Source organism: Erpetoichthys calabaricus, chromosome 17, assembly GCF_900747795.2.
Source record: "Erpetoichthys calabaricus chromosome 17, fErpCal1.3, whole genome shotgun sequence".
NCBI lineage: Eukaryota > Metazoa > Chordata > Cladistia > Polypteriformes > Polypteridae > Erpetoichthys > Erpetoichthys calabaricus.
Genome location: NC_041410.2, coordinates 6,063,703 through 6,075,343, shown reverse-complemented (window position 1 = coordinate 6,075,343; position 11,641 = coordinate 6,063,703). Strand labels below are relative to the sequence as shown.

Here is an 11,641-nt window from a genome sequence, read left to right as displayed (position 1 = left end):
GCAAAACTACTTTCATCGGCTACACCTTTGATAATTTTTTTTTCGTGGTGTGCGTGAGTGCGGTGAGAGAAAGAAAGCGAGGACGACGGTGTGCGTGTCTGCGTGTGTGTGCGTGAGTATGTGAGCGTGTGAGCGCGAATGTGTGGAAAAAAAATAGCCCCGTGCTCAATCAAACATTGCGGATGTAGCAAATAAGAAGAGCGAAAACAACGCACAAGTGATTTTTATTTATTTATTTATTATTTTGGTGGCAAGAATTCCCTGAATATGCAAATTGTTTAAGGAAGAAAGATTCCGCTCAGAAAAGGATCAGCACAGACTGGAAGAACCCTTTTTTTTTTTTTTTTTTTTTTTTTTTTTAAGTCTTGCACCCCCACACACACACATATATATATAGATACATCTATGCGTATGTATGTATATATATAAAGTTGTGTATATATGGACCCCATTTTTCAAATCTCCAGAAATTCGAGGAAACAATTGCCCGCCTGTCAAGTCTCGGAGCAGATGAGATGTAATGTGGTGTTGCTGCTGCTGCTGCACTGTCTCTCCTTCACTTCTGCTTCGTAACGATTGGCGTTTGGTGTCTGTAGAATGGCGAGGTTTGGAGACGAAGTGCCGGCCAGGTATGGCGGGGGACCCGGCCAAGGCGGTCCAGGACGCGGCGGCAGCAGGCAGGGCGGCCCGCCCGGAGCCCAAAGGATGTACAAGCAGTCGATGGCCCAGCGAGCCAGGACTATGGCCCTTTACAACCCTATCCCTGTCCGCCAGAACTGCTTCACCGTCAACCGGTCGCTCTTCCTCTTCAGCGAAGACAACGTGGTGAGAAAATACGCAAAAAAAATCACCGAATGGCCATATCCTTTATACTACTTGTGTTTTTTTTTATTCTTCTTATAATTATTATTGAACAGGTTAGCCAAGTTCTTGCAAAATGTTTCTGTAATTTTATATTTCCATGCTCATATGCCTTTTATGCTTGTAACCATAGGGGGTTTATCTGCAAAGAAAAAGTGCCCATCTAGGGTATGCCCTCCAGCACCAACTAAGAGCAGCAAAAGGTGAGGCCATATAGCCCACCAAGCATGCAGGGCACATTGCAGCAGTTGGTCTCATCAACCCGACCCGCTTCATGCTGTCATGCCTGTGAAGACACATGAGCACACGTATGTGCCTCGACATATGTCGAGGGAACGCAGGCATGGAGTGCCAGCGCGTTGGGACTGGCGTGTCTGCTTTGCTGTGCTACTTGCTGATGTCAGCAAGTGCAGCTCCTGTCTTTGCCAGAAAAGCCACACCGAACCCATTCACTCTCCCCCCCCCCCCATCCCACACACACACACACACTCCTTTTACTTTTGAGGCCATAACAAAGGCAAGGAGAAGAAAATGGCCAGGACTTGTGTCCTCCATGTCCAGCGTTGGCTGGTGTGTGTGTGTGGTGGGGTGTACCTCACCATGGAGAGAAAGGGAAATAGCAAAGAAAATGGTTGTCAGTCGCAGGCTCCACACTGCTCTGTAAAAGAAGTATCCCTGCTGACTCCCCTATCGATCTCGCTGTATTTTTAACACGATTATAGATCCACTTGCATGCACAAGCCCTATGGTTTTTTTTTTTTTTTTTTGGATGCCCAAATGAGTGTCTTCAAATGGAAATGTGTGTATCACATCAACTGGGTGGCTGGCCTGGCAGTCTTGCGACTTTTGTGATTTTAGGTGGGGGTGGCATGGTGGAAAACAAAAAAATGAAATGTTTGGTTGGGGACAAATGGCTGTTTGGTACCTCGCTGGTGTTTTTGCTCCATATCTGTAATTGCAGTGAACTACAGACTGGGGTTGTTCTAGCCAAATGAGTTTACTCCACATCACCCTGCCATTGGCAGTCTTCTGTGTTTTGAGTACGGTGGCTCGGTTTTTAATGCTGTTGGCTTATAGATTCAGTCTGGCGGGTTCAAATCCCGCATTTAGATGTCATCTGTATGGATTTGGTGCAGTTTTCTCTATTCTCTCACATCCTAAGAGTGTGTTTTTATTTGGTTAAATGCAGTGTGGCGCAGTGGTTAAGGCTTTGGACTTCAAACCCTGAGGTGGTGGGTTCAAATCCCACTTCTGACACTCTGACCAGGAGCAAGTTGCGTCACCTACCTGTGCGCCAATAGGGGAAAAATAAAAGAATTATGACCAGGTGTATCTCAAATGTTGTAAGTCCCCTTAAATGAATTTGCCAGTCAAATAATAAGTAATAATAAATGGTGACCCTAAACTGGGCCGCTGTGTGTGTTCTCTGGGATGCACTGGCGCCCCATCTGGGTTGGATCCTGCCCTCTGAGTGATGCTGCTGTCCCATACTGGCTTAAGTGGGGTTGAGGCTCTCCTGCTGAATACACTAAGGTGTTCTTGATACATTAGGCTTCCAATTTCAAAAAAATCTAAAGAACGTGAAGGAAAGAAGTGGCGAGGAAAAAAAAAATAGGGCAGGCTTTGTATTGTGCTTTTATATTTTTTATTATTATAATTTGTGTGTTCCCAAACTTGCTTAATCCAATTTTGGGTCATGGTGGGCTTTGGCCTATCTTGCCAGTACTGGGTACAAGGATGGAAACCATCCAGGAGAGGGCACCAGTAAATAGCAGGAACCACCCACACACCCACAGGGTCACTTTAGTGGCACCAGTTCAGCTAACCAGCATGTCTTTGAGGACATAGGAGGAGAAACCACATGGACATGGGGAGAACATGCAAACTCCACACATACATGGGGAGAACATCCCAAGTCCACACATTTGAGGAGAAGATGTAAACTCAACACAAACATGGAAAGAACATGCAAACTTCTCATAGACATACATGGAGAGAACATGCAAACTCCACACAGTCGTGGGAGGAACATTTAAAATTCGCCCAGACATGCACACTCCACACAGGCAAACTCAACATGGACCTGAGGACAACATGCAAACTCCACCCAGATATGGGGAGAATGTTCAGACTTTATGTGGACAATAACCGGACCCAGGATTTGAATCTGTGTGGCAGTGCCTTAACCACTGCACCACCTTGGTGCACATGACTAGTATTACCTTAATCAAAAATGAGAATGAAATGTATGTCAATGAGTTTTGCTTCACTGATCATTTTTAGTAGGTGAACATTGGTGTCTGAGTTAACACATTCAAAGCTTTATGATTGCTAAACTTGGTGAGGGTGTTATAAAGGGAGGATGTGCTTCAGCAGGAGCTGCAGAGGTCCTTATAAAACTGTGTGTTGTGCGGGTACAGAAAACAATGAGTGGTTTTAGAACAAAGGCTCATGCAAAGTGGAAGCCTGATAGTTGTTGGTGGGAATGAAAACCTCAGTGCACCCATCATGGTAGTCACTAATAGGGTGCCATTTATTAACCCTCATTACAATTTGCCTGCAAGTAAAAGTCAGCAGACTTGGAAGTGAAAGGAAAAATACGAAAAGCTGAAGTCTACAGTGAAAATACTTGGTTTGGGAAAGTGAAGCTTTAGGAATTCTGACAGTCTGGCACTTTCTTCATGTGCCTCCAGAAGGTTTACATGTTTTATAGCACCTCCGACATGCCATCTGAAATGATACAGTGCCTTTAAAGTGCCACTGATGTGTCTCCTGAAATGTTGTCCTTGAGTGTTTTGTGGTCCATCCGACAGAAATCAAAAAGGTGCCAAGGCTACCTCGCTTGCTCTGTAAAATCTCAAGCAAAAGACTTGCTATTTATAACTACCACTTGATAATTTTACAAAGCATTTATGCTCTTGGATCTCATATTTGACTTGTTAGTTGTGCATGTTACAAAAATATCACATTTATTAAAAAAACAAAAAGGACATTTATAGCAGCATAATGTTTTATGTATTGTTTTGTTGGTGAAACAGATAGATTATCTATCTATCTATCTATCTATCTATCTATCTATCTATCTATCTATCTATCTATCTATCTATCTATCTATCTATCTATCTATCTATCTATCTAGCATATAGTGCCTTTCACCTATCTATCTATCTATCTATCTATCTATCTATCTATCTATCTATCTATCTATCTATCTATCTATCTATCTATCTATCTATCTATCTATCTATCTATCTATCTATCTATCTATCTATCTATCTATCTATCTATCTATCTATCTATCTATCTATCTAATTGTAAGTCAGTGTTGCTGCCTCACAATGTAACTGGAGCCCCAGCCTGGTTATTCCCTGTTTGAAGTTTTCATGTTCTCCCTGGGTAAGTGTAGATTCTCCACATTACTCTCCTGTCGTAACCACAGGCGTCATCACAGACTCATTTTCTATGTCAGCGTTTATGGTTTACTGAAAGAATCCTCTCCCTGCCCATTTTCTTAATCCAAATTTTCCATTACAGTCTACCTCAGTATCACTGAATGGGATGCCAGTCCACTGCAGGGCACAGTTACCCCCTGTAAAATAATACAAAAGACAGGCAAATGAGAGTTGGGTATTCCATAGGAAGCCCCATTTAATTTCAATGTCTGAAGGATCTACATTTTGCCGCAGTGGCTCAGAGCTCTGTTTCCCTTCAAACTCTTCTGGTGGGAGTCTTGATTATATATCACCCCTGCCCCAAAGGGGGGTGGTTTCATCCGGCAGGTAAATAACTTCAGCGGTTTTCCAGATTTTTCTGCCTGCTCCATTCTAAGGAGACAGACGGAACAAAAGTTAGTGGTGGTGTCTTACTTAATTCCTTCTCTATATCTATCCAGCACAGACCTGTCAAACTCTCCCTACGCCCACGTGTCTGACACAACACTCCCCTGTTCACCTAACCTGCATGTCTTTGGTTGTGTGGGTGCTGGTCCTCAAGCCAGATGACTGCTGGTTCAGCCCTTCCTCTAAAACAATTTGTGACCCTAAGTGACTCACTAAACCAGCCTGTGCTGCAATTATCTAAAAATGTCTGAATGCAACTGCCACATTCTTGCAAGTTGCCTGGGGCAAAGGCCTCTGCCAAGCAAACAATAATCAAAATGACCAACCAGAAAATGGAAATGTAGAGAAAGGGCAAACTACACACCGAGAGTGGCCAGCCTAGAATTTGAACCCAAGTCCCCAGGGCGGCCAAGCAGTACCACTACCTTCTATGCTGATCATCCTGTAATGTCCCAAAGCTTTTTTAGGTAGCATTTGTCATACAAAAGGTGAGCTTTGTCACTTATGAAGATTAGAACGACAAGTCCCGCTTCACTCTGTGTCTGAGGGTCTTTTCTTTATATTTTCCTGCTTGTTTACTCGGACTGCATTATGAAGGGGGTCAGTAATTTTGTGGTCAGTGAGTGCCATGTTGAGATAACGCAGCCACTTCCAGACTCAAATAGAAACCATGAAATACTGAAACACCACGAGATCTGAAGAGAAGCGTTTTCACCACAATACTGAATAAAATAAAAAATGTGAGCACCAGTTGTGCATAAATGTTGTCTCCCCCAGTGCTCTTTTAATTTTGTATAAATCATCTTGATAAGAACATCAATAAGAAGCTGGTTATGTTTACTGATGACACTAAATGAGGTGGAATGGCGGATACAATTGAGTCAGCAGAATCATTACGGATGGGCAGAATTCAGACTTGGGATGAAATGTGACACGCAAAATTCAGTGTAAAGGAATGGAGAGCGTTACAATCAGGAAGTCAGAGATTAGACGTGGTAATATTATGGGGGTTAGGGGTCTGGAATTTGAAGGTGCCCCTTTATAAGAGGTAATTGGGAGTTGTAGTGGGCAGGTCAGACAGTGGTAATAAAATCTAATAGGGTGCTAGCTTATATAGTGCCCTCTGTGTATCGGGTAAAAACTGAATGATGTTATCGTTCCTGATCTTGAATATATTGTACAGATTTGGTCTCATATTACAAAATGATTTAACGGTGCTACAGAACGTCAGGAGAAGAGCAACTCATGTGATTCAGGACCATGGAAAGCGAGCTAGTGATTTAAAAAAAGTGAAATCTTTTAGTGACTTCTTGTCAGTGTAAGGCCCTAGTCGGATGGGATTAGTTTTAACAGCAAGAGGTGAGGTAATATACCACCGAAAGACCACTGTAAATTTAGCCCCGTCCAAATCGCTCATGTCAGTAACGTTTTACAGATTCCACATTCACGTCTCAGTAAAGATTATGGAGCCTTTTACCTTCTAAAAAAAATAACTCCAGTTCAAACTTACGCCATGTGATTTAACATGACGGTAAATTTCTGTAATTTCCTGCGAAAGTGGCGTTTCTCTCCAGGATTTTAGTGGGTTTTGTGGAAAAAATAATGGAGGCTGTCAAAGAACTTGTGCACACTCTGTACGACTCGCATCACACCACTTCAAACTGATTTAAACCATGTGGGTCAAGTGGATAGGTTTGTGTACTTTTGTCTCCGGTATTTTGTCCCGACTCTAAATGACTCCTTGACAGAAGGACGTTTCTCGCAGAACTCTTTAAAAATGCCCTTCTAAACCGAATAGTTATGCAGCATTTGCTTAGATGGGGTTTGGTAACACCGGTCACCCCAAACCAAGACGAGTCAGAGTTTCAGCCCTGTTTCTGTTGTGGCCTTCTTTATTGTGGTTACCACCATGATGATTATAGGAAACAGATACATACATTGAATTGACGTGACAACATTCTGTAGATGGCACACCTATTTCTGTCATTTTTCCAGATATATCTTATCTGACGAATGGTCTAGCTGCAGACCTCCACAGCTCTGTGATTCAGGAGATCCACTGAATAGCCAATCAGATTCAACATTTATGTCACATGGTTTACATAGCGGAAAATCTAAGAAGGGAGTGGCTGTTATGCAGCATTACACGACAGTGTTGTTACCTAAGAGAAGGCCGTAGTGCTTATTGTCCGCTCGTCATATTCATGAGTCAGATAACTCCTCCCACAACTCTAATCTTAATCGTAGTGTAAATATATTTTATGAGAACGAAGCCGAAGCTATGCCTTTAAAATGGTTTTGTTGAGAAAGATGCAGAAGACTGAAATTATAGTGTAATATCACTGACAGATAAAGCAAAGGGCGCTACACACCTTAGCACGTGTACTTTTTGATTGGCTCCTTGGTGGAACGGAGTCATGGAGGTCTGCAGCTAGACTCTTATCGTATCCGTGGTAAAAAATCCGTGGTAAAAATTACTGACATTGTGTGGTTAACAGTGACTTTACTGTTTTATGTCCTGAAAGCTTATCCCATCTGAACAAGGCTTAAGTCGATAGAGTTAAGTGGAGATGTTGGTCAAGCTGCTCCCCCTAATCCTACTTCTTGGGTTCGAATATGACACCTCGTAGCTGTCGATGTGGAGTTTGCATGTCCTTGTTGTATCTGTGCAGATTTTCTTTTGGGTATTCCAGTTTTAACCCCCCACATTCACATGAAGTGGTGACCGATTGTGGGTGTGTGCACAAGTTGGCCATCTGATGGACTCCTGCCCCTTCCATGGTTGGTTCCTGTCTTGTACCTGATTCCGCCTGAATCGGATTAAGTGGGTGTGTGGATATTATCCATCCATCCATTTTCCAACCCGCTGAATCCGAACACAGGGTCACGGGGGTCTGCTGGAGCCAATCCCAGCCAACACAGGGCACAAGGCAGGAAACAATCCTGGGCAGGGTGCCAACCCACCGCAGGACACACACACAAACACACCAAGCACACAGTAGGGCCAATTTAGAATCACCAATCCACCTAACCTGCATGTCTTTGGACTGTGGGAGGAAACCGGAGCACCCGGAGGAAACCCACGCAGACACGGGGAGAACATGCAAACTCCACGCAGGGAGGACCCGGGAAGCGAACCCAGGTCCCCCAACTGCGAGGCAGCAGCGCTACCCACTGCGCCACCGTGCCGCCCGTGTGGATATTATTCTGTGTTATAATAGAAGTGTTAAAAATGTTATGATTTTGTGGTTATTTAATTTTTTTCTCAGGTGCTACTAGGGTTGTGTGATATACTGCTACTGAAAAAGTATAAAAAAAAAAAAAAAAAAAAAACGAAAACAGTGTGGTATCAGCATTTTGGTATTTTTGGTACTGGAAGTAAACAGTAGTTTTCAAAGGCCTTATGGTCAGCTCTTCATTCTTCCACTCTTAACCTCCTTAGACCTGAGCATCACTTGGGCTGCAAAAACAGTGCTAAAAGCATTAGTGTCGATTGTAAGACACGAGGTTTACTCAGGCTGTAAAGTGGCAAGAGTGTTAGTGCGGAGCGTATCTTGGACAATAGTATAGGCAAGTCCTGCGTAAGTGTCGGGTCCGAGCATTACACTGGGCAACGGTGTAGATGCGTTTACTCCTACCTTCATAATGGCGTCTGGTAAGAATCGTCTCTCATCAGCAGTGATGACAAAGTGAATCTGTCATCAGGCAGTCAAATTGAAACAGACAGTGAAACCGAAAGTGATTCTGGGAATCCAAAAATGACACTCATGTCACTCGCACATGTGCAGTGTGCTGTTCATATTATTATTATTTGTATCATTAATATACTTTCTACACTTCTGAGTTTGTACTTTTAGTGTTTTGCACATTTTACAGTAGAAAGATGAAATTTAATAAAAATGTCATTTTTCAAGCCAAAAGATGCAGCACTTTTTAGACATTTTTTTATTTAGATAAAAATGTAACACTAAGGAGGTTAAGGTGCGCTGCAGACCTCACAGGGGATGCCCACCGCTCTCTGATACAATGGAGGCTCCTCTGGGTTCTTCCCATCTTCCTCATTTTCAACGTGGTGTACATTTCAAAAGGGAAGTGTTGCTTGAAATGACGTAGTCCAGCAAATCATGGAGGAGTGTGATTATGCGGAGCCACAGGGACCCGAACGATTGTGCGACACACTAGGGAGGCTTGAGTGAGGGTGCGGTTCAGTTATCTGTTACATGGTTGGGTACCAATACTGAGTTTGTAATTTCCGAAAGCTAATAACAAAGTCAAACTTTTAGTACCAATCCAACATTAGGTGCTACTATTTCTACCCTGTGGGGGTTTTAAATATTACGAATCCGTTTCTGTTATTGCAAATCCTTTCCAAATAGAGCAAAACCGAAGTCGCAGTCTAGAGTTAGAAGGATAAGGAGTTGGCAGGGTTTTCTCCACTCTCAGATATATTTGAATTAAAAAATGCGACTCCCTAACTAATCATGTCAATGATGTCATCATTGTACCATCCCAGAGAATTATGGGAAACACTATCTAGGTAATGGAATGGTGCAAAATCCACAAAATTGTGGTGCCCATTGTTGAAACAAAATGGTGTCAAATGATAACATAAATAATTACTGTATGAACAATTTTACAAATCCTTCAAGTAACAAACAAACTGCAGAAATTGAATGTCAGGGTCTTAAACCTCCAGAAAAGAAACCACCCAGAAGACCATTAGAAAAGTGCACAAAAATGAAAGGAGAAGCCAGTCATCACTCTGTGTTTCGTCATGGGCACCTCCATTCTGGGCAACATTCTGTTTACCCTTCTGATGTCCCTAGTGCAATTGCATTTGTAATTGTTAGGTTTGGTAATACTTTTTTTTTATCTACTTTTGCCGAGATTTGTTTGTGGTTAATTTTTAGTTTTGGTTACCAAGAAACATTTTGGGTTGGTTGACTCTTTTGTGGTTGTTGTTTTGAAGAGTTTTTAAGCCTCGTTTTGGGAAGTCTGCAACACCATTTTGATTTTATTGCATGTGGCGCTAAGACACGAGTCCCATTTGCCAGGGAGTGTGGTCACAGAGATCGCAACATTTGACGTCATTAATGTGGCGGGTTTAAAGCTCAGTACTGTCCGCCATGTGTCATTCAAATTTACCGATAACTTTTTGAAAGCATGTTCTCTGGTTAACTCTTTGGTATTCAAACTCTTGCTATCTCCTGAAACTTTGACTTTGACTTTGAATTACCTTCTGGCTTAGATGCTCAATTTATTTTTGACCTTTGGTTCTGATCCTTGCTTGGTGTCGACTACAAATCTGAACAATTCCTTTCCTGATCCTGAATGCCTCTCTCAGCCCTGCTTCGGTTCAGCATAACAGTATTCAAGCCGGCAGCCATTATGTGAGCTGAAAAGTAATTTTTGTGAGCACCGGGAGATTGACGTGGGACATGAACAGGCTAAAACTGGGAGATCAAAGGACATGATCGTCAAGCCAAGACACGAGACAAAAGTCGTAGTCAAAAAATGTTTGCAAAAAGGTCCAAACCGCAAAAACGTCAAAATGAGAAACGTTTTAAGCAAAGGACGTAGAAAAGGATTTGAAATCCAAAAACTCAGTAAGTGAATTTCAACTGACCGTTTAATCCAGCGTTTCTCAAACTTTAAGTATTTGCGACCGAGTTTTCACAAGTTTTAATCGCGCCCCCCTAACGTTTTTTTGAAACCCTAATAAAATTTATTCCTATATTTTTTGCTGCTGAAACAGCGCTACAAGTTGAAATTTTCCTATGAATAGAGAAATTACACCACATATGGCAACATTCATGCCCCACAGTTTGAGAACCGCTGGTTTAATCTATCATGTCAATTACCCCACAGGTCATGACTTGGGGATATTGTCCTAATGATGGGTGTTCAAAATAGTGTCCATCATTAAAATAAAAGATGGCAGCCAAAATGCACCAAAAAATGAAACAACTTAAAAAGGAAAAGATAGAATGAAAAAATAACATCAGAACTGAAATCTATGACTTCAAAAACTCCCAAACACATAAACGATGATAATTATAATAATTTGCATATATATAGCATGAACTCAGTCATAACAGTGTTCAAAATGTTCATTTTTTTGAACTTTCATATATTAATGTTCAAAATGGTGATGTGAACAGTAAGACAAAATGGAGTTGCAGCAATATCACAAATAAACTGTTAATTAGAATAAACATCTTGAAGGACAAAACAATACAAGAATTGTTTACTATAGAATATTCCTCAATAATGCAACCCAAGAATAAACCTGATCTAAAGCACCAAAACATTTATTGAAGGAGAAAAAAAGAAAAAACATTTTTAATGGATTCAAGTTATTACAGAAAGAAAGCAGGGTGTGGGTCGGGAAGGGGAAGGGGGCTGAAGCAAGAAATTCCAATAAGAAACAAAACAAAACTCAAAAACAAGAATTAAAACTAAGATGCAATCCTGAAACTTTAAATATGCATGATCCAGCAGCCCAGCCCTCTTTGGCTCAATGTAAAGGAGACAAGGCAGATAAACGAAACAACAGCAAGGACAATTAACAAAAATAGAAAATTAAAAAATAAGCATAAAGACAAATCAAAACCAAAAACAGAATTAACCACAAAAATATATTCAAAATAATATGGAAAAAAACAACAAAAGAAAAAGATAACCTCGTCAGGATTGGGCTCTTTTTTCTGAAATTTTATACTTTTTTTTGTGTTGATTCTGGTAATCTGACACTACTTCGGATTTTTTTAATTTGCTGAATTTGATTCTGTCCAGGCAATTCTGTTTAGTTTTTGAATGGTAATAAATTATTGGACCGGTTTGTCCACCATTTTGGTCTTCACGCATGCTGACATTTTGGAGCTCCCATCGTTAGGGCATACGCTGCTTGTTTTTGTGGGTGTGTACTCTGAAGTTGTGAT

General features: G+C 41.5%; 1 protein-coding gene across 1 annotated transcript in view; it reads left to right on the top strand.

Moving 5' to 3' along the window:
- The first annotated feature begins 360 nt into the window (after window positions 1-360).
- Window positions 361-11,641, top strand: part of LOC114667235 (voltage-dependent P/Q-type calcium channel subunit alpha-1A-like) — a 476,759-nt gene continuing 465,478 nt past the window's right edge. Inside the window, exon 1 of the mRNA XM_051920739.1 lies at window positions 361-860. Within this exon, the coding sequence (XP_051776699.1) occupies window positions 598-860 (263 nt within the window). The 5' untranslated portion in view covers window positions 361-597. The remainder of the gene's footprint in view (window positions 861-11,641) is intronic.